Source organism: Charadrius vociferus, unplaced genomic scaffold (genome assembly GCF_000708025.1).
Source record: "Charadrius vociferus isolate BGI_N301 unplaced genomic scaffold, ASM70802v2 scaffold309, whole genome shotgun sequence".
Taxonomy (NCBI): Eukaryota; Metazoa; Chordata; class Aves; order Charadriiformes; family Charadriidae; genus Charadrius; species Charadrius vociferus.
This window is the reverse complement of record NW_009661370.1, coordinates 237392-261130: the sequence shown is the minus strand read 5'-3', so window position 1 is coordinate 261130 and position 23739 is coordinate 237392. Positions and strand designations below refer to the sequence as shown.

Genomic DNA, 23739 nt, shown 5'->3' with positions numbered 1-23739 from the left:
GACCTTCCCTGGCACCAAGGTCAGACTGACAGGCCTGTAGTCCCCCAGATCCTCCTTCCAGCCCTTCTTGTAGATGGGCATCACATTTGCTAACTTCCAGTCAACTGGGACCTCACAGTTAACCAGGATTGCTGAAAACTGATGGAAAGTGGCTTGGTGAGCACTTCTGTCAGCACCCTCAGTACCCTGGGTGGATCCCATCTAGCCCCATAGACCTGTGTGTGTCTAAGTGGTGTAAGCCGGTCGCTAACCATTTCCCCATGGGTTATGGGGGTTTCATTCTGCTCCCCATCCCTGTCTACCAGCTCAGGGCTGGGTACCCACAGAACAACTGGTCTTACTGTTAATGACTGAGGCAAAGAAGGCATTAAGTACCTCAGCCTTTTCCTCATCCTTTGTCACTATGTTGCTCCTCCGCATCCAATAAAGGACAAGGATTCTCCTTAGCTCTCCTTTTGTTGCTAATGTATTTATAGAAACATTTTTTATTGTCTTTTACAGCATTAGCCAGATTAAGTTTTAGTTGGGCTTTGGTCGTTCTAATTTTTTTCCATGCACAACTTCATAAATCCTTGTAGTCCTCCTGAGTGGCCTGCCCCTTCTTCCAAAGGTCATAAACTCTCTTTTTTTTTCTTTTTTCCCCCCTCCCTGAGTCCCAGCCGAAGCACTCTGTTCAGCCAGGCTGGTCTTCTTCCCCACAGCTCATCTTTTTGGCACATGAGGACGGCCTCCTCCTGCACCTTTAGGATTTCCTTGAACAATGTCCAGCCTTCCTAGACTCCTTTGCCCTTCAGGACTGCCCCCCAAGGGACTGTCAACCAGTCTCCTAAACAGGCCAAAGGCTGCCCTCCAGAAGTCCAAGGTAGCAGTTCTGCTGACTTCCCTCCTTACTTCTCCAAGAACTGAAAACTCTAACATTTTGTGGTCGCTACGCCCAAGACATCCTCCAACCACCACAACCAAGGAGCACTTTATGCTCCTTGGACTTGGAACTGCCTGTTCTTACCATAAATTACTCTGCTTAGGTTTTGCTGACATGTCAGGAGGTATACATCTTCCAACTGGTCTAGGAAGGCTTAAACTTCAGGAAGAGTTGGGGGTATGGCAGGCAGGGATTGGCAGTCGCATCTATAAGCTCCCTCTCACTGTGGTATCTTACAGTGTAAACTACTTCACTTCAATCATACATTGCATTAACCGTGGTCTGAAAGAACAGGACAATAATTTATTTTATAAAGCACAGTAAATTTTGACGTGTTACAATGAATCTAAATTCATGGAATTCAATAACTATTCCTCTTCTGGCCCATCTTCTGTCCTGATCACTAAGTCATATTGTTTGGGAAAAGAAAATGGTTAGGTAGGTATATACTATTTTTTTTTTCCTTATTTTCTTTATCCAAAGCCTATCTACCTTTACAATATTTCCTCCAGTAGAGGAAGCAGAATCCATCTTAAAGCATACATCTCTCAAATGCAGTATGCTACTTAGAAATATTCCTTGCATAGGTATCTATGTTCTCAGAAGACTTCCCCAAAAGAAAAGAACATGACACTGGCTAACATTAGATATCAAAACTTAGTGGGTTTGTTGCCATCTGACAGTTCCGAGTGTAGGAAATTATTATCTTGCCATGAAAACACCAGAGTTACCAAAAGGGTGAAGGATACAACGTCTCTAGAATTTACTTAGTGATTGTGGGCTAGTTATAATTAATAATTTTACAGAAAGCTACTAACTTCAACTTAAAAGAACTATTTCACGGCCTGCTGTTAGCAAGTAGCCATCAACATAACTAATTTAATGAGCAGAAAATATGACCTTTCAAAGTACATCATAGTGCTTCATGGATACTAAAATGGTAAGGCACCCTTACATCTGTATGTCTACGGAATACAGGTAGTGCTATAAAAAGAAAAATCAAGGATGCAAAATTGCATTCTCAGAATCAAGCAAAAGATCAAAGACAGCATTTAAAATTATAAAAGTAATTTCTCTTCTTGAACTAGATGGGAACATTATACTACAGAGTCTTGATACTTCCCTTAGAATTTCATGTAACTGCAGGAAGAAGTCCTCCATGAAGAACATACAACCACGATTTACTGCAGTGCTAATCCAGAAACTTCAGACCTGTACTCCCTGACTTCTCTTCAGAGGCACACAAGAGCTCTGATTTTTTCAGCCAAGCTTTCATTTTAAATGCATTTAATCCAAACTGAAGGGCTGGTTTTTACAACAGATATCCAGCGCTGCGTTAACCATAAAAGCCAGGCAAAACAGCACGAATGTAGTTCTGTTACTTCTCTTTTCTCTTTTCATAAGGAGTCATGAACTAGATCAAGAGAAATAAAGAGGGACCTTTTCACCATTATGAGAAATCTTTCACAAACTCGGTTTTCAAATCTTGACATAAAGCAAGCTCACAGAACATGTGCTGAACATCCACTAATACAGCAACATTAATTACCAGCACAGAAAGCTGGAAAGTAAACTACTTTAAGCTGTGCAGAACAGCCTACAATTCCTAACGCTGGCTTCTGTATTCTGTTTTCTTTCATCTGCTTGAGCAGCATACAAAAACACTGAGGAACTTTATTCCACACTGTATAGGAGAATCTTAGCTGACTATGGCTAATTACATTCTCTATAACTACTTATGAAAACTGCACATACACTGCCATGATCCACGTCGGGACCGTGACCTGAAATCTCAATGAAGCAAAGCATTCCAGATAGCGGATGTTATATCTTCATCTACACTTATTTTTCAGAACTGAAGCAAGACAACTGTTAGAAAAAATAAGATTTTTTTTTTCCATGTCTCAATTGAGGAAACTGAGAACATATAGCAAAACCTCTGTCTAAAACTCTCTAACAGAGATAAGTAAGATGGGAATAACTAGACTTGAGCTAGATAAAGGTCCCAAAAGATCCCAAATTTAATTGTATTTTTGTTTCTGTTACAACACTTGATTATCTTCGTAGACACCTTGATTTCCTGAATTTAATATTAAACAAGTTAATTGATGATATGTCTTCTCTTCTAGCCCAGGGTTGTCTTCCATTGCAGACTTTTGTCCTCAAGATGCTTCAAGAGCTGTACTTTCATGTCTGTTTAGTTTAGCTCCTTCTCTGTATGAAACGTAGATCAGAAAACTTAACTGAGAAGAAATAAATTAATTGCTCTTTCCCTCAAGGTCAGTTTTTACAGACCATTGTCATGGAAAGAAACCTCTGAGCACATTAGAGATCCAATGGTTGTGGTAAGGCTGCAAAAAGGCCTGCCATCTACCACTAAAAAAGGAAACTTGTCTGGGATGATAAAAATGTTTGCTTTTATGCCATACGTCCTCATACATCCTCATTCCAAATATGGCACACTCAAAAGAAGAGCCCTTGTGCCAGGCTAGAAATATTTGCTTGTCATGATTCTGTGATTTGAAATAGATAATGATTTTATTCCTGTCCTTGCCTCTCCCTGAGGATAAGCAGAATGCAAAAATACTGTGCCTTCACTTCTTGATTTTTTCCAGTACTTACATTTGATCAAAGCACAGTTGATCAAAGCCAAGTTTTTGTGCCTTACTTGAAATGGCCTGCTAACAATCACTTCTGATGCTAAATAAGGTGCACTGAGGAGAAAATGACAGTATTTGTTTTATCTGCAAAAGTTTTGTACCTTTTTTTTTCCCCCCTATTGTATTTCCTGTTCTCCTCTTAGCAGTGTGGCACCTCTAAAACAGCTGAGAATAGCCAGGATTTTAAGTAGAGTAAGTCTCTAAACTACCTCATCTTTTCTTAAAGCTTTCCACTGGTAGTCAATAAGTCGATCTGCATGATACAAAGGCCCGCACTGCACGAGATGCTTTGAGCTCCACTTCTTTCTCTACCTTCTCTCCCCTCCTTTCTCTTCTTTCTCTCACTTCTTTCTTTGCAGTTAGAAGCATTTAGGTTATGCAAATTCAAAGTTTGGAAGGGCAGACCTTGCAATAAGTACAAGCTAACACTGCTGGACATAAGAGCTCTGTCTCTCTTCATGATACACCACTATCTGATGAAGACTGAGCCAAAGAATTTCTGAAGAAAATTACTGCTGCACTGTTTTGTTACTTCAGTGAGTTATGCCTGGCGCATGTAGACAACCCTTAGACTAATGAAAACACCCCAATAACCTACAGAAATAAGAAGCTATAGTTTGGACTTTTTTGCTCAAAAGTTTGATTGAAAAAAAAATGATAATTCTTGCCTTAATGTTTGACAAAAGAGAAAACTTTCTGATCAGTGCTAGGAAATTAAAAGAGCTCTGGTTCATTACATTAAGAGACCTCTGGTTCATTTCTGACTCTTCCTACCTGAAAACATTTTCAGCCCGTCACATTCACAACAACTGCTGTTAGCCTTCGGACATGTTATTAGCTAGGCTACTGTAGTGTAGATCAGAGAGCTAAAATTGTCAAGAGCGCGTTTAACAGCCAGTTTTGGGGGTTTTTTTTGGAAGTACCTTGATAAATTGCCTTATTCATTAATACACAGAACACTTATAAAAAGAAATAGGGAGCGTTACGTTTTTTCTATTTGCGTGGGGGATGAAATTACTTTCCCCCTCCCCCCATGCTGAGAAAATGATAAAGCTGCCAGCTCTCCGTGTTATCTTGCTGCTTACTAAGACAAAGTAATTAATGAATTCAGAGTTACACAGCTGGAGATGGATGATTTGAATATCCCAAAATCCACCAGCTACAGTTGCATTCCTGTCCCAAAATGCCTCCGCTCCTTCCCCGCAGCATGGGAAACCTTTTTAGCTCTGTGAGGAAACACAGTTTCACCATCCCTTAAACACAGGAGGAGAATTATAGACGCAAGACACTTGCAAGTGACGATTCCTTCACGCAAGGCCCTTTAGATCAGTGGCAAAGGGCTGTGTTTTGCTCCCTTCAGCAAAGACTATCCCACACACAAAATTAGACAGCAGTTTGCTGGTCAGTGGCACGGAAAACAGATTTTATTAAAACAAGGCACCAGGAGAAATGATTAATCAGCCATGACTGGATGATTAGACGGGAGTTAATAAGCTCATGATGAAATTTAGCTGGAACTCTGCCTAACTGATGGGTATCTGCAGACAGCATTTTCCTGAATAATGAAGTTGTCAAATATTGGAGTAGAGGTTGTGAAATTGAAATTTTTCATATTATTGAAACGGTTTAGCTTAGAATGCACACACGATGTGTGCAATCAAATGCTTTCATTCTCTTAATTAGGTCTGACATGGATATATGAGTGTACAAATCTGGAAAACTCCAAGCATTAATTACAATGCTTTTACCACAATGTAACTGAGACTTTTAAATAAAAGTTAATGGAGACACTTATTTTATGGCTATTTTCTCATATTGTTCAGGAATTATTTCTGTCTGCATATCAGTGCTTTTCTCATGTAATTGGATCAGGGTGGGGAGAGACTGTGACATCTAGAGGAAAACAAGGACATTCTGGAACTAATGTTACTAAAGGAGGAAATAAAAGTCAGATATTAGTGTCAATAACCAGGCTGTACACTAATCAATCAGTTCTGGTCCAAAGTTAAGATCTGCTGTCAGTAAAAGGAATGACACAACAATGTATAAAAACTATCGAACCCACAGATGTGGAAAAATATGCAGCAGATCAAAAATAACAGCATAAAAGAAGGAAATAAAGGCTATCAAAAGATATTAAAAAAATTAGGAAAAAAATTATTCCAATGCAAAAGAAACAGCTACCTGTCTTATTTCTGTACTCTGAAATCAGTTTAAAAATCAGTGTCAGGTTTATATTAGAAAGATAATTAATTCAATGCATACCATTCTATTTATTAAAAATCTGCTGAACTACGCATTGGGGCAACAGAAGTTGGTTATATCAAGCGGCGAAAGAAATGAAACTTTTAGCTAAGCATTTCCTCATAGATTGAAGTCTTCGCTTAGGCACAAGTGAGTGTTATACGTTTGTACCGCGCCCTTTAATCATCACCTTCCTGATCTCATTTTCAGGAAGCTCTTTCCAAATCCCAACTACAGTAGGGTTCCTTCTTACTTGGCTCTGAATCCGACTTCTTGATTAGTCTAATCTTGCCTACAGTCTGAACTGATCCAATACACCAAAAGAAAAACAGGAGACTGATGGAAATGAAAAATCTGCCCAGAATTAAGAAGCAAAAGCACCGAAAGTTCCCTTTATGAAATGCCACTAGAATATAAAAAGGAGATGGTTATGAACCAAAAATTCCTAACTGCTTTAAATACATGCAGAATAAACATGAGATAAAGAATTTAGAAAATGCTTCCTGCTGTATTGTACTCAAACCACCAGCTATATTTGTAGCTTCCAAATCCTCAGGAGATTTGCATTTCAAGTTGCCAGGAAAGCCCCTACACACTGTCCTATCCACAAAAGGTTTCAAAGATTGGCCTGTGGTAAAAGACAGAATCACAGAATGGTCAGGGTTGGAAGGGACCTCTGGAGATCATCTAGTCCAACCCCCCTGCCAGAGCAGGGTCACCTACAGCACAGACATTCTGAATAAGACAATAGATGCTGGAGTGGGGGAGAAGGAAAAAAAGAAAAAGAAAGAAGAAAGGTCAGAAATGCTTTCCTAAATGTTTTAGCACATAACAAGATAATTTTTGTACTTCATTGACAAAATGTATCAACCAGAAATGATCAAAAATGTACTGTGACGATCAAAAAAATCACTTTACTCCATTAATACCTTGCTTGAGCTTTTAAATGCCCTAATGAGAGCTCTGTGTTAGTTAAGGTATTATTTTCTCCACTGTTTTACATCAAGCCAGAAAATTCTGAAATCATCTATGAAAGTGATTAGGATTTCACTGGAAAAAGCAGGAAAAGCCACTGGGTTTTCAGAAGAAATCTCAGTAGAAAGGCTATCGCATGTGCTCTTTCTCCTCTCAACCCATGGCACCATGTTCATGAGTTGAGAATGGACTAGGCAAGCTGGGTAGGTGCAGACATCTGAGCCACAAAAAGGCCAAACAGTGTGCAATATTGAACCGGAGCAAGACTGTGTTTTAACGGTCATTTCCACACAAAGGTCTCAGTTCCCTAATAAAGTTTTATTGTCTACTTTGCAGCTTCTTGCAATACTCAGACAGTCACAAGAAGCACTGGAGTCTCATACTTCCTGCAGTAATAGCATGTAAGGATGTCTCTATATGTTATTTTCCTCAGTGGAGAAACACTATAAAAAGGCTGAGCAATGTCAAGTCTGGATACAGCAAATGTAGGGCTACAAGATCAAGTCAATGAGTGAGTTAGTTGTAGCATTAACTGTCTCAAATGTGTACCAAAAGATTCCAATAAATGTGTTAGCACCTTCCAGTATGCAATTATGATATAATCAATTTACAGGTCTTACCCACTTAGCTATGAAGAAACAAGACTATTTTTCCTATCCAACCATAGTGATAATAAAAAGAGTTCACACTAAGTTCTGTAAGTTTGGTTCACGGCATATTCCTCCCAAATTAACAGAAACATTGAGAACTTTTTCCTTGACCTTACAAAATTTGAGTGGAACTACAGAATGTTTGTCACTCCCCAACAACAGAATGACTTACTTGAAGAAAAAAAATATTAAAAAAAAAATCAGCAACGTTTCACAAAATGTATTGAACTCCCAAAGTAAGAGACAAGATTTCTGATTTGAAATTAATGATTCTCAATACCAAGATACTCAGATTATTGTGTTTAAATTCTTGATTTCTGTATAAAAAGCTCTAAAATATTTCAGCATTTATTAAGCTACCCAAAACACTGCATGTATAAGTACAGGAGAGGCGGGGGGGGGGGGGGAGTAAATTCACTATGGAGGAAGCATTTAAACATTAAGTAAATTTGCCTCAAGTTTTCACTGGGAAACTTGAATGGCAGAATTTCAAAACCTACCAAACACCATTCATAAAAAAATAACAAACAGTAAAGTCTCTCACCTGTATACATTACATAGTTCCAGGACTTAGGAAAAATGATCTGCTAAATATTCAGTTCAAGAGTTGTTGACTCGACTCCAGTTTCAAGCCAAACTCGGAAAGGACTCGCATTTGCACCCTGTGGGATCACTACAGAAAGAGAATCACGGTCTTCCTTCTAGGCAGAGGCAAATGCTGGCTACCTAATATGTTCCTCTGAAGATCTCCAAACCCACCAACAAGTTCTTTTTTTAAAATTAAGGCTTTGTTTTTCACTAACTAACCTAAAAAGTAGTGACACATGGCTGAGGAGAGAGAAAAAGAAACCTCATGTGAAATTCCTGGGAACAGCCAAAGGATTTACCAGTCACTTACAATATTACAATTTGGACAAATAGACAAGTTCTTTCGAAGAAGCAGAGCTATACACAGTAAACAGTTTAAGCTAACAAACGAACATCACCTGGAAATGGAATTTTACAAAAAGAGAAAAAATGCCCAAATACCCAGTCAACTAAAATAGTCTGCTGCTAAATGACCTACATATACACTAGGTCATATGAATTTACCACATTAAATAATCACCACCAAAAAAATTGTGAAAAAAACAGGATTTCCAAATTTGTCCCTTTCCTTCTGCTCTGTATGTGCCGTTATCTTCTGTGACTCATCCCAATATTTTTTAAATAGAAACTCCTTTCAAGAAAAGTAAGTGTTCTGCATATTTATCAAGAGACTGTCAGCTACCAAAGGCTGCTTCAGTCGTGGAAGCTGCGTGTACTGCCATCATTACAAGCACATTCCACACCATCAGCAGTATCTGTACAAAAAAGCATTAACTACAAGAATCATATACAATAATACAGGACTTCATGAACCAATTTAATTAGGTCTAAAGCAGATGACAACATCCAACCTAAGAGAAGTCAAGTTTACTTGTTCAAGTTTCTCTGCTTTGCTCTGCCTATTTCAAAGTACGCTGTTTCCATAAAGAAAAGCAAGGAGTGAGCTTTTACTACCATCACAGGAAAAAGGAAAACAAAGTTTTATCTATTTATGCAAAGAGAGAATGACAATTATTTGGAGGACTAAAGGGCAACTGTCTAACCAGCAAACACTGGGAATGGTTGCAAGCCTAGGCAGACAGCAGAGATGGCTAGGAAATCAGAGGACAATTTACAGAGCTCAGCAACTATCATGTTTATCAAAAAGCTATTTATGGATCAAGATCAAAGGCCTTACAAAAGCAATGAATGAGGGCATAACACCTCCCCTTCTCACTTACCATGTTGACAGTACACTAAAAGCACAGGTTTCAATTTTAACTTGAAAACTAAAGGACGATATCTACACAGAGTTCAGGAAGAATCAAAAAGAGCATACTCCCTTTTTTTAACCTAAACGTATGTGTGTGTGTGTATAGAATCATAGAATAGAATCATCTAGTTTGGAAGGGACCTTTAAGACCATCAAGTCCAACCATTAACCTAACACTGCCAAGTCCACCACTAAAATATGTTTCTAAGCACCACATCTACGTGTCTTTTAAATCCCTCCAGGGATGGTGACTCAAACACTTCCCTGGGCAGCCTGTTCCAGTGCTTGACAACCCTTTCAGTGAAAAAATTTCTCCTAATATCCAATCTAAATCTACCCTGGTGCAACTTGAGACCGTTTCCTCTCATCCTATTGCTTGTTACTTGGGGAAGAGGTCAACCCACACCTCTCTACAACCTCATTTCGGGTAATTGTAGAGAGCGATAAGGTCTCCCCTCAGCCTCCTCTTCTCCAGGCTAAACACCACTAGTTCCCACAGCCGCTCCTCAGAAGACTTGTGCTCTAGACCCTTCAACAGCTTCCTTGCCCTTCTCTGGACATGCTCCAGAACCTCAATGTCTTTCTTGTAGTGAGGGGCCCAAAACTGAACACAGTACTCGAGGTGCGGCCTCACCAGCGTCACATACAGCTGGACCATGACTTCCTTAGTCCTGCTGGCGACACTATTTCTGATACAAGCCAGGATGCTATGGGCCTTCTTGGCCACCTGGGCACACTGCAGGCTCATATTCAGCCAGCTGTTGACCAATACCCCCAGGTCCTTTTCTGCCACGTATATATGTATATTTAACAAGCATGCTTTTGAAGGGGAAGGACTCAGTCCAGGCTGCTTGCAGGAACTCAGCAGGAGCCTTTACTACAGCTGAGATGCTGCAGACACTCCAAAATGGAGCCTGCTGGCATGGGACCCCCTATCCATCCCAGAGACGAATGGTGACTCCGCAGGCTGGCAGCACAGGCTGCTGTGGTCGGCAGCTCCTGGAATTCCCAGCCAGGACTGCCCAGGAGCCTGCTGTCCTGCCCCTCGCTGGGACAAGGCCCTGCCTGCAGAGTGGCAGCTCACATGCTCAAAATGAAAATCCAGGTTTGGGAAAGGCTGAGTGATCCTGATGCACACTGAGGCAAGATAGTTTATAGTTCCTATTGAGTTTTGCATTTATCCCAAGCCCTGCAGCTCTGCTGCTCCGAGGTGAGCTCAGCTGAGGGAGATGATCCTGCCGTTCAAAAAGGCCAAGGTAGTGCCCGCCTGTGAAGAGCAGGGGGTTCATTGCCTCTTCTGCACCCAGCCTAACCTATAAATCAGGCACCGGGAGCCCACAGGCAGAATCTCACCTCTGCAAACAGAGCTGCTCCCTGTTCTCAGCCTTTCTCTGTTCTCTTACACCCCTGGTTCCATACCCCTTCATTTCTTTCACTTTCCTACCACCCATCCCCAACTCAAGAGTTGTTGCCATCCTCATAAGTAAATTAAAAATGCTAATTCTCTATGATAAGAGAGAAACAAAATACAAATCCGCCTGTTAACTTTAGACCTCGAGTAGTGTAACTCTCACACTGCAGTGGTATTAAAATACTTAAAACAGACCGATACGCTCACCTGGTTGGAAGGCTTTGGTCTTACAATTGTTATTGAAACACAGCATTGGATGGCTCTTCAGCAAGACCTTCCAAAACCAGAAAGCATACCTTCTCACTGAATCAACACTACCACAGTCACTGAGAAACAGCTGCGCATCAAAAAAAAAAAAAAAAATATTTCCACAAACAGTTGTTAAGTGTGAAATAACACCTGTTCTCACCAGACCTGTCATTTTCGCTACCATGGATTCAGATTTCTTATTGCCATGGGGAAATGCAGCTACATACATGCAGATGTATCCCCATGCTTATAGTACCTCTCCAGACCTGTTCAGCAGCAGTATTCAGTGACAACTGTCAGGAAACTATGCACATTTATCATCAACTCTGACACACCACACAAGCAACACAGAGACGAACCCTGCCTCTCCTCACACTCAACTTCTTCCCATTTCCTGTTCAGGACAGGAATCCAGTCTCTTCTGTCCTACTCAGTCTCACAAACCTAGCACTACCTCTTCTTTTCTTTCAGATGCTACCCATGTCGCTGCCACTCAGAGTTACCCCTTTGGGGAGGACTATTCACATCCAAACTTGAACAATACAGAAGTCAATGATGCACACACAGCATCATTAGCATCAAAAGCACCCCAAAGTGCTGAACTCTGCAAGATAAGGAGAGTTCGAAACAAAACTATATTAAGAAAGTCTTGACTGAATTTGAAGATTAGGTGGGTTGTTTTTTTTTTTAATTACCCCAGAAGGTATCGGTACGATGTCTCCTGGAGGATCAGCACGCTGAACACATTTCAAGAGGAAAGATCTCCTATGTAATCTTCCAGCTGCAGCTGCTCAGAGGTCTTATGGAGCTGCCTGATAGCAGCCCTGCAGACACCATTAACATTGCCATACTCCCAGCCTCTATAGCACTGCTATGCATTTCCTACACTGATAGCATTTTGCACCAGCCATCTAAATATTCTTTAAACTTGTTATTATAAGCCACTAAGATGAGACAAAGGATCCCTCTTTTTTTGAAATTTTGCATCCACCTACCAGAAAGCTATCCCTACAAAAAGCCATTATAACACAAATGTAAACTTGGATAATTTTTGTATGTATTATGAGATGTTTACATAGTGTTATTAACAATCTTTAAAAGTATTGCATAAATATTATTTCCTTCCTTAATATAATTGTATACCTTGGCAAAAATTAAAGTTATAGTTTATTTAATGTAAGGTCTTGGGCTTCACATGTAATTCAGATTAGAGCTGTGTAAAAGAAGAAGAAAATACAATGTTTGAGTATGACATTATCCCGGCCTTGCCTCAGAGCAACAGACAAGAATTACATGCAATCATGAACAATTTATATTTCAAAACATTTTTTACTAAGCCAAAGTATGAAGTTTCTTCACTGTCAAAAGAATTATGCTAATTTTTAACAGAAAAAAACATTAACAAAATTAAGGCAAACAGTAAAAAGATAGAAAGTGACAAAAGTCACCTAGGCAACTTTAATTTCAGTCCGTTCCTGTCACTGTCTTATGACACAGCCTTCCACATGTCCATTACCTTTCCAACATCAACTCTGCCTCATTCAATATGTAGGAGAGGGTGGAACATCGATAAAAAAAAACACTTCTAAGACATAATGATTAAATGCCATCAGTTTTATGATGTTCACTACTCTAATGTTAATCTCACAAATATTAATTCAATTTTCACAATACCCCAGATGACATATCGATGCCTTTAAAGAATCAAAAGCACAGATTCACTAAAATCAAAGTATACACAAACCAGTTTAAGATGCCTAGGACCTGATTTCTAACGTTATTTTACAGTTTTTGTGTAGCTTCCATCAGTTACACCCCTCAAGAACTGCACAAATCAGTCCTAAGGTATGAAGACAAAACCAGAAAAAATACAACTAGGAATCACAACTTAGCTTACAGATTTTAACTGCTTAGCTAGACTGACCTGGTTTAGAAAGTTGGTGTGTTAATAGCTTTGGAGAACCACCAGTAGCACTAAGAAAACGAGTGGTTTAAGAGACTCGGCTTTACATAGGATGGTGTAGCAAAACTGATGCTTTTCAGCATTCTGGAAAAACATTTGAATGTAAGGATTTGGGGGGTTTTATGTATGTATCTTTTGTTTTGCCAAAATACCATTTAGTACACCACTTCCAACCACTGCAACAAATGAGTTGTGTGGTTCTAAAGACAAATTTAACTGTACCATTTCCCATTTGTCTGTGCTTAGATTTCATTAAAAACCAAACAAAACAAAAAAAAAAAAAAAAACCACAAACCCAAGCACACAACCACACACACAACCCTAACTCTTCCAGGACCTAACAGGGAATCTTTACTGAATGGCATCAGTATGTTGCATTACTTTATGTTAACTAGCTATAGGTGGCAAGGGGATAATACAAACAGAATTAACCGGTAAAAAGCAGAGAAACAGACAATCCCCTTATTTTCTCATGCAAGCTAAAAGCCCCACAGCACACCTTGAGTTCTCCATCCTAATCTCTCTGCCAGTATTTCTCAGCTGTCCTCATGGCAGCTCATTACATCAAAGTGCCAGTTTCAGTGACTTCCACACTGGTCATTTTCAGTTGGTAGCTTTTTGTCCAGCTATTCTTTTTCTTCCTAGGACCCCATGGAATCTGAATCAATTCTTGTTTTAATCCTTGTGTCTAGTCCACTTCAGAGCTGTGCAAAGATGTAATTTCAGGGAAAGGTTAGGTCACCTTCACCATCTGCCCCTCAAATGCATAGCTTTTCCATTCCACTTCAATGGCAGAACTGAATCGGCTCCAGTTCCCCGTGTTCAAACCCACTGCAACAGTGCCTGAGTGTTTCAAAAAAATCATCTTGCACATCAGTTTTCCGCTTTCAGGACCAGTGTCCAGCTTCAGGTGGGTTTGCAGAACACCCAGAAGTATGAAACAGAAGTCTACTTACAGCTTCGAATCTCAATCACCATGAGAATGGCACAAGTGCAATCAGTCAAAGAGCAGACCTTAAAAGCTCCAGCACGTTCATTTAGCATGAAGTCTTCATGATGCATTTGTTATAAGTGCTTAAATATCTTTACTGAGAAGGAAAATGTGAAATTCTTTTTTTTTTTTTCCTCTCCCACCCCTCACCCCATGTAAGACCATTCCTCAGGAGTAGATAGAGGCATTGACAGCGTTTCACATCTTCATTACCAACCAGGGGCATAGGACAGAACTTCCAAGCACAGAAACTCTCCATAGGATACAGCGGTAGAAAAGCACAGCTGCTGTGCAAATACTGGGGAAAAAAAAAAAAATGCAGAAAACTGCACATTGAAGTGTTCAGTAGACAATATGGCAACCAAGATCTGTTTGCAGGAAACTAACAAAGGGGTTAACCCCACATTTGATTTTGCATAAAAGTAAACAAATTTCAAGCATATTAAGGCAAATGGGACCCTTTTTTTTTTTTCCTCTGTAATGAAGTCTAGGAAGACAAATATTAAAAAAGACTTCAAGTTTACTCAGAAAATAGAGAACACACAGTGTGATTTCCTGAATCAGTGCTTAAAATCAGCTCAATATAAATGCTAGAGAGCCCTACACTATCCTGACATATTCTAGTACATAGTATATGGCGTTATTCAAAATACAGAAATTGTAACTACATATATATTCACTTTCTTGCTATAGATGATACGCAAAGAAATCTTTACTTATTTCAGTAGTACATTTTTTCTAGTAAGCAATCAAAACGTTGACACTTTATGTGAAAGGGAACAGAAGCCAACAGAGAAATCCATCTGGTTCCACACAGGATAAGCGAGTTTAGCGTATTTGTCCTGCAAGAGTCATTAAAACATGATTCCAATAGAAGCACATTGCCCTCAACGTGCAGCTGATTTTACTAGCGAGTAATTCACATAGCGTGAAGCCCACCTATTAGCAGAGGAAATGAACTTTGCACCCACTTTGCTGATAGAGTTGGGGAAAAAAACCACCACAACCCAACCCCACAGCAGTTTCATGCTCTTCTATCTATACCTGAACAAAAAAAAAGCCCCCCCACACCTCTGGCTGACAGAACCAGCAAATAGATCAGCAAACAAGAGCTCCAGAAGCTCTCATTAACCTCTTACTCTACACCCCCTTACTCTGCACCTCTTACTCTACACCCTCCCAATGAAGTGAAATTTAGCTGTGGATGGATGGTACACAACCCACTCACCATCTTCTGGTAGACCAGCGTGAAAAGAAAGCTTCACCGCTGCTGACAGAAGTAATTAAAGCTGCTGTGAAAGACAGTTTACCAAGTGTTCTCAATCACTCCAATGAAAAGGTGCAATTAACAACAATCCTCTGCATGGGATCTAACATCTCTCCTCCACACGAAGATGCACACCATACTGGCAGGTGAAAGCAAGTCACATATCACATGTATTTATATGTGTTAGATAGGCAGATAAATAGATAAATACATAGCTATCTTGTCTATTCACCAGGGTATGGCATGCAACATACAACCCGGAGTCTTCAAATTTCAATGGCCTCATTTATAATTATTATCATGGAGGAATATAAAAGACATCACAAGGCAAAAAAGTAGTACATTATTTATATCATGAGACTGCTGGATGTATTTCAGAAAACCCAAACAAAGCAAGTGTAACTGGAGGTATCACAAGCTCTTATTGGTTTCAAAAGAAAAGCAGGGTTTTGTTCTAGACAGTGTAAAAGATACGTGACTTTGCGCTTGTTCACTTACAATAAAACATCCTTTAAATGCCTAGCCAATTTAATTTGCTGTACCTAGTCACTGTATCCAAAACTTTTTTGATATCTTTGAAGTAGTAAATGCATTAGAATAGAAAGTTCGAACTATCCACTTGATATCTAAATATAGATAGTAGCAGTGTTTTGTATCCTCAAATTCTCCCTTTAGAAAAAATAATTTATATTGAAGCAGATGAAAAAAAAAAACAAACCACCTTTGAAATATATTTCAAATAAGAGTTAGTAGCGATAGCCTTTATGTAGGTTACCTTACGCTTCATTTTAATTTGCACCCCCTCTTGGCAATTTTTTATTTTAATTGCTACTTTTTATGCACTGTGTTTCCTTGAGGATGATTTCAAAAAACTTTCAGACAAAAGTCTAAATCATTTACTGAGGCTAAGAAAATACCTGATGTTTTTCCGTGTCGAATATATCTAGATACCTTTTCTTTTGGGCAGTTCTAGAACTGTCACAAAAGAGAAAAGCAACTTGATGGAGAATTTTGTAGGATCTGGCATATTCACCTGTATGTCATCAATAGAGACTTAAAGTAGGTAAGCTTGCTCAAGATTATGCATGCTGGCCCTGATTTTGGCCAAGAAACTGGTAACAACCAGCATCATCACCCGCTTGGCCTACTATAGACCATGGCTGAAATCTGCATGCTGGATCTAAAGGTACCAGTCATTGTAAGGTCTTTTATGAATCATCAGTATCAACACGACACAACATAGTGAAAATAAGAATTAAGGCAATCCCTGGACATACAGGCAGGATAGTCTGAGTAGGCATATGGAAATCTCTTTCCTTGTCATGAAAGTCAAGACTGGTAATAGCATACCATGTACAGGTCTGTTGTCTAACTTTTATAAAAAGGATGTTTAAAACTCAAAACTGAAAGAAGCCACAGAATTATAAATCCCTTCCTCACACCTGAAACCTGGCAACTTCCTTCCCATGTACCTGTAGCACCTCTTCTGAGCAAAAGACAGCAGTGCAGAAGGTACACCAGCAGAAGAGCAGTTGATGGTAATGTAAAACAGCCAACTTTGCCTTCCTTTCCTCTTACAGGTATGGAAAGTTAGGTCCCTTTCTCCTATGTAATATCCATCACATCTGGAAGAACATAACTCTCTACCCGTTTCTAATATTGTTTGTATTGTCCAGAAAGCTCAGAACTTACTGAATACAAGACAACTAATGGATAGATGGCCAGTCTTCATTTCCTAAGAAAATCAGGGAAAATTTCCAGGAACTGTTTTGACTATGGCATTTCAGCACTTTCACAAGGAGAAAATTCTAAATGTTAAAGAGCTCTTATTTGACAAAAAAGAAAAACAAACAAAAACACAAACAAAAAACCCAACCACAAAACCAAACAACAAAACCCACAACCAATAATCAGAGTAAAAAGAATCAGAAACAAAACACACATAACCTCTTGTGGTGATCGTTCCTAAACTATTCCGGAAAGCTGTGGATTCGCTTTCTCAGGATCATTCAGTCGCATGAACTTTAGTGAAAAACAAAGCACTGGGCTCCAAAGAGGGCTCACTGGAAAAATTTAACGGCCAGCCTGATAATAGATGACCTGAAGGCTTTTTCTGGTCTTCAATGCTTTATAAAAACCTAACAATTTCCATTGTCACATTTCTTCTCCTCCTCTAATAATAAAAAGAAGTTGCACTCAAAACCCAAGTCAAAAGAATTAGAAAAGAATACCTAGGCTGTATAGCCTTCTAGGACAGAGCAGCTATAATTCTGCTTGCCTAAGAGACCAGAGCCCAGGCTCTGAGCACGCATGTAATGACAAACTTCTTTTATGTAATTACTTACTGGTCCCTTTCCACAGGATGGTTCTTTTCCATGGGTAAACTAACAATAAAAATAGTACATGCATACAGCACTCAAGTCCACAGGAAAAATCAAAAATTTACCTGTTTAAAATGAAAAGTGTAAATAATGCTGCCTTAGCAAACAAAACAGGTTGTGTTTTTATTTTTTTAAACCAAAAGCACATAATCAAGCTGTGAATTTCAATGTTTTAATAAACTGCCAGAGCTAAGCATAGTATTTTAAAGGGAAATTACAAAACCTTGGAGCACAAAGTAACTCCTCAGTGCCTAGGGCTAGAAGAAACAGAGCACTACACACATTCTTTTTTATGACATTTCACTCATTTTCCACTGTTGCCTTTGATACTAGCATTTAGCTGATTCAGGAGAGTGAAGCAGATATACTCAGATAGATGGATAGCTAATCTCATCAGGTATGGAAATTCTTATTTGGGGATTCTTGCATTAAAAAGGTAGGTATTTATTGCAGAGGTAATCTTGCACATTTAATACATACTAACTGAGAATTAAAATTAAATCCAGTTAATGCACATAGTTATTCCTTCTTAAGCACAAGGAAAGTGTTTCTTGTTCTGTTTCAAGTCAGCATGAGATTTCGTTCACATTACTCAACCATTTCATTACTGCTCTTACCTGTTATATAATAAGAATAACTATTATATAAACACAGCATTTAAGAGATTACACACCACAAGAAGCAAAGAAGCACAAGTAGACCACTTTTAAACACAGCAGCCTTAATGATTTCTAATGTAATGAAAAGTAATTGAGGGCTGAGAAGACCTCCCTTTGCAGGATTCTTTCCAGTAGAAAACTGAGGTCATACTGAATTCAGTTTATAGTAAAAATCTCTCCAGAAATTGCTATACTTTCTTTCTCCTAAATGTAAAAACACTGTTATTCTAAATAAAAAATTGATGCTGCTTCAGGAACATATAATGCTTCAGATGTATGCAAAAAATTACCTCTTCTCATAAAACTTAAAGTAACCACATCAGTCATTAAATGCAAAACACACATGTTCTTACAGTTACTTCATACAAATACGAAGCTGCCTACTTAAGTACCTACCTATGATAAATACTTATAAACGCAAAGGAAAACTTTATGTATTTTTCATAGAAACTATATAAAGATACCAAATGTCAGTTCTGTTAGTTTATCAGCAAGTACATATTCAGTCATTTTAGTAGTATCATTAACCTTGGCTTCTGGAGACTTACTAGAAAGAAAAATAAGGACACTGATAACGTCACATAGTGACCACACTCAGAGACTTTGCTTTATCTTTCTTGTGCACATCTGAGAAGATCCTTGAGTACAGAGCACTGTACATCAGTACAACTGACATCACTTTTCTTTAGGCATGGATATGAATGCCCAGAGCCATGACCTTCAGGGTTATGCACAGAAAACATCAACAATTGTTTGAAAAAATACCAGATTACAATCAAACATGGTTCTTCCAGCTTGGAGTATGTAGGTTCCATCAGTCACTGTGCCCTACAAAAGTCTTTTTCTGCGCATATCTGGTGCAGAAAATAATCTAGAACTAGTGCAAATGTTCCACCTGAGACCTCTACAAAGCTCTCTTTAGCCTGCCCTCTTTCCAGCAGAATCCTTGAGCTCACATTTTCTAACCATTCTGCAGAGAACTTGGTTCTTTATTTCATGTTATCTTAATGTGATCTCTGTATTAAGAGTAAACACTCACTTAACAGTTGGCCCCAAGACTCTGCTAAAGATAAGCCCAACAGAAAATTCACCAATTAATGCTATGATTTAAAAAAAAAAAAAGAAGTTTCAATACTTCAGATGTGCTTCTCATTCTCTTGCTGTTGGAGCTAGTCCTTGGAACAAATTCTCACTGACAGCACACACTTTGGATCATCCATGGGACTGCTCCTGGACTTCATTTCTCAAACACTACTTTCAGTCTCAGTGCCTGGCATTTTATGGGACTGACTACTCTATGTTAGTTTCAAGTTTGCTTTCTCAAGGCATTCCCACAAATATCAGAGGCAGGCTTCTCTCCTGCCAGCTTTCTTGACTGACAGACTTACAGTTAACCCCTACTTCTCTTTTACCTGTATAACTCCTCAGCATACAGTCACTCTTCCTCACTTACAGTTTACAGGATTTGAGCTGGAGCATGGCATTTAAATTAACCCTACAGGGTGTATACACAGAACACTCAACTACATCATAACAAATCAAATTAATTACACAGCAGAGAACATAAATTACACTACTATGATTTATTTGTAAATACCTATTATCTAGTCGAACAATTCACATTATTCCTATATCCTTAATCTTCCAGACTGCAAAAATGTGTTAAGCTTCCATATTTCTTGTCCACTGAGACTCAATAACATTCTATTTCTAGCTCTAAAGGTGAGTTACAGGACATTTTAGCTTAGGCCACACAGAAAAATTTCATTATTTCCAAAGAAAAACAGCACACATCCAAGTCATTTTAAGACTACTTGACAGTCTCATTTGATAGTCAGAAATCCTCAGAAAGCTTAGCTGTTCTGAAGAAGTGATCAAGCTTTATATTTCGTATTATGACATCTCAAATTAAACATTCTTGTAGCTCTACACTGATGTGCCGCACATTGAAATTGTTGGGAATTTACAACTCCTGCAAGCTTGAGTAAAAGCTGCAAGTGTTTAGAATTTCTCAAAAATCAGACCATTCCTGCAGCAAAGGAAGAAAATTCAACATAAGGAATTCATGATGCTATAAGCTTGTGCGAGTCATAAAATCTGTGGTACAGTGGGGAAAAAAAAAAGAGTTTAATTTGCAAGATGAAAAAAAGCGCGGGTACAACAACTTACCCCTTCTGCCTTTTCTTCTGTGTTAGCCAGCATTTCCTGGAGGGCCCGTACTGACAGAGACTGCTCCAGCACAAAGGTGCAGATGGACAAATCAGGTGGAACATTCTAGGTGAAAGAAAAACATGAGATCACATTAGCGACAGACTTACTGAGTAGCATTTTCCAATGCTTCCGTTTTCCCTCACGTCCATGAATCTGAAAGATCTACTATATCCTTGAGGCTATGAAAGCCAGTCATGTACTGGGCTGCAACAGTTCAGGCTTAGCCAGCAAACGAAGGGAAGCAATTCTTCCCCTCTGTTATTCAGCATTTGCAAGCTGACAGCTGGGGGACTGGGTCCCATTCGGGGCCTCTCAGTAAAAGACAGAAACCAATAAACAGCATCAAGTTCAGCAGAGGATCACCACGACTGTCAGGGCTGGTGCACTCCCCCTGTGTGGCTGGGGGAGCCGAGCTCGATCAGCCTGGATGGAGGAGAGAGAGGAAAGGGGGATCTTACGGTTCTCTTTACCAATCCAGTGGTGATTACAGGGAAAACAGAGCCAGACTCTTCTTGGAGGTACTCCTTGAAAGGAACAGGGACAGCAATACAAGTAGTACCAAAGAAAAATTTCAATTAGATATTAGGGAGAAAAAGTCACCCTCAGAGTAGTAAACACTGTCAAAGGCTGCCAAGCAAAGTGGGGAAATCTCCACTTGGACATTAGCATATAGAACATATGTCTTAGACATATCTGATGATCAGATTGTGGGGAGAACAAAATTCAGTCTTTAGGCTACTGGTAGTAGCCAGTCCACATCTTTATGATGTTCTTCAGGTCAAGATGAATTTTCTGTAGCAGAAACACTAGGCACTGAGTGTCAAGGTCAAGCCAGTAGCTTCTCAGCCTTGCAGGGCAGTATGCTTCACCATATTCTGTTCTAAGCAGGATAAAACTAGAGAATCTTATAAAACTTGTCATGACTGAAAAAAAATAAATCGTTGAGTTACTGAAAAACAAATTTTTCAGACCATCATAAAAATTGTTAATAAGACTGAAAAAGGTTCGTAATAGTAATGTCTAAGTTACAAAGTAACAAAGTAAAATTAGACTTTATGTGGGGATCTTTTCTTCTGTTAATAGACTATGCAACTCCTACACACCTCTTCTTGCCTCCAGAACTTCTTTCATGTTCTTTCTCTTTTCCTTTTCATGTTAGTTGCATATTCTAGTCTAGGAATACTTTTACTGACTATTGGAAACATTTTTTTACACCATGAATACTTTTACTGCTAAAGCTGTGAAACTGAACATTTATTCAAACTGTGTACAGTACATTAAATTGTAAAAGGTAGTTGCAACACTATTTCATTCCCTCTTCGAAAGTTAGTTTACTCAGAATGCTTCACACTTAATAGCTTATTAAATTGCTGTTCGTCACTCCTAACTTCACAGTAATTCAAGTCTGTTTATTAACTAATAGATCTTTCATTACTTTCGACTATTTATATTTCAATAAAATTAACATAAAGTGGTATTTTAAATTAAAGTTTTAGCCAGATCAAAAAGCATCAAATAGCACACTCTTTTTGAATTGGATTTTGATTTATTTATGCAATGATACTTAGGCATAAAATATTTGTAAGCCAACTCTTTTAGAACCAAGGCTCTACTTACTTGTCAGTGTTCTCGTTACCATTTTTCTTTTGTATTTACTCAGACAACAACAGTCCTTTTCATGCTAGCATTAGGCCAACAGACAACTAATTAGATTCTCTTCAAGACATCCTTGTAATGTAAGTACTATCTTAAGCCCTTGTTTTACAAAGGGGGACAGAGAGCACTCAAAGATTGCGGGTTGCAAAGTGTTGTTGCTGTTCAGTAAACATGAGTACAATTTTCCATTCTACGAAGCCTCAGAGAAATAAATTGCCTGACAGACCAACTCACCTTCAGTTCCCCGCAGTGAAGACTCACTGACAAACAAGTCTGAACAAAACAGAAAAAGCTGCTCCTTACACTGTGCTCAGAAATGAGCCAAGGCTGTTTGCCATATCTGTTTGCTTATAAACAAACATATATAAGCAAACCAAGTCTCCATACCTGCTCATTGCAGGGGGGGTGACATCAGGGGATGACTTTTAAAGATCCCTTCCAACCCAAACGATTCTATGATTCTATAACAACATTCCTACTGTTATTACTGTTACTGGTTTTGGCTGGCAGAATATGTGACCTATCAAAATTTTTCAGTACTAAACATACCCTATGGGTTACACACTCCAAAATAAGGAAAATCCTGCATCATTTCACACAGTGATTAAGCCAACATAACTAGGACGCTCCTCCTCCATCAATTCCATTCTCCTTTGCATTCTGTACAGCCATGAGCATTTTTCTTCCGTCATTAAAACTGAGGAATGAAGATTTTTCAGCTATTCTCACAGCAGGTAAGACACACTTTGAGCAGCCAGAGTAATAAAGGAGAACTGTATGAGATCATCTCGCTTTAATTAAGTGAAAGAGGCACCTGCTTACAGTCTAGCAAAATGTTAGAACCAGTTTCTTTTTCTCAAGACAAAGCGAAGAGCACATTATCCCGCCTCGTGTCTGCGGTATGAACATCCAGACACTCGGGGGAAACGCATTGCTCTCCGAGGGCCACCCAGAGCTGAAGGAAGATGCATCTACTGATGCCTGTGGTGAGCGTGTGAATCGAACTCTTCTTCTCAGGTAGCTTCTCACCCAGATCTTCTCTGCTGAAGATCCAACAGGCATGGCTGCATACAGCATACAACAACCACAGCACAGCTATGGCATGGGACAGATGCAGAACTGCCAACATGCTTAGGTCAGACAGTGACATCTCTGCTCACCCCTATACAGTCCATTATAATGCTGATGCCTTAGAGCTCTGGCTTCAGACTGGCATACAGACATAGATTGAAGGTTCCCATTCTGAATAGCCCCTTCCAAAATATAGTAATTCCAGGTAATTTTAAATCTTCGTTTAGGTGTTCTAAAATTTATTCACAGTGCATTTTCCATCACTTCAAAGCACAAAATAGAAATGCGGAAGGAAAAAACACCGAGTCTTCGTCAGTCCTCTGATTAGCTACCTTAACTCTCGTATTACCTCACACACAGATAGAAGAAGGAATATGAAAAATAAAATTATTGCGTGTTATATGGAAGCTTAACACTCCCTATTGAAACATCTCTCCATGCAAATGAAGATATCTGAAATACCCTAGAGGTATTTAAAAGGGGCGTAGGTGCGATGCTTAGGGACACGGTTTAGTGGTGAACTTGGCAGTGTTAGGTGTACGGTTGGACTCGATGATCTTAAAGGTCTTTTCCAGCCTAAACGATTCTA

General features: G+C 39.1%; 1 protein-coding gene across 1 annotated transcript in view; it reads right to left on the bottom strand.

The window, feature by feature from the left end:
* The window catches only part of RYR2 (ryanodine receptor 2 (cardiac)), a 471929-nt gene that overhangs the window by 295361 nt on the left and 152829 nt on the right, over window positions 1-23739 (bottom strand). The window contains exon 3 of the mRNA XM_009893652.1: window positions 20382-20486. Within this exon, the coding sequence (XP_009891954.1) occupies window positions 20382-20486 (105 nt within the window). The remainder of the gene's footprint in view (window positions 1-20381; window positions 20487-23739) is intronic.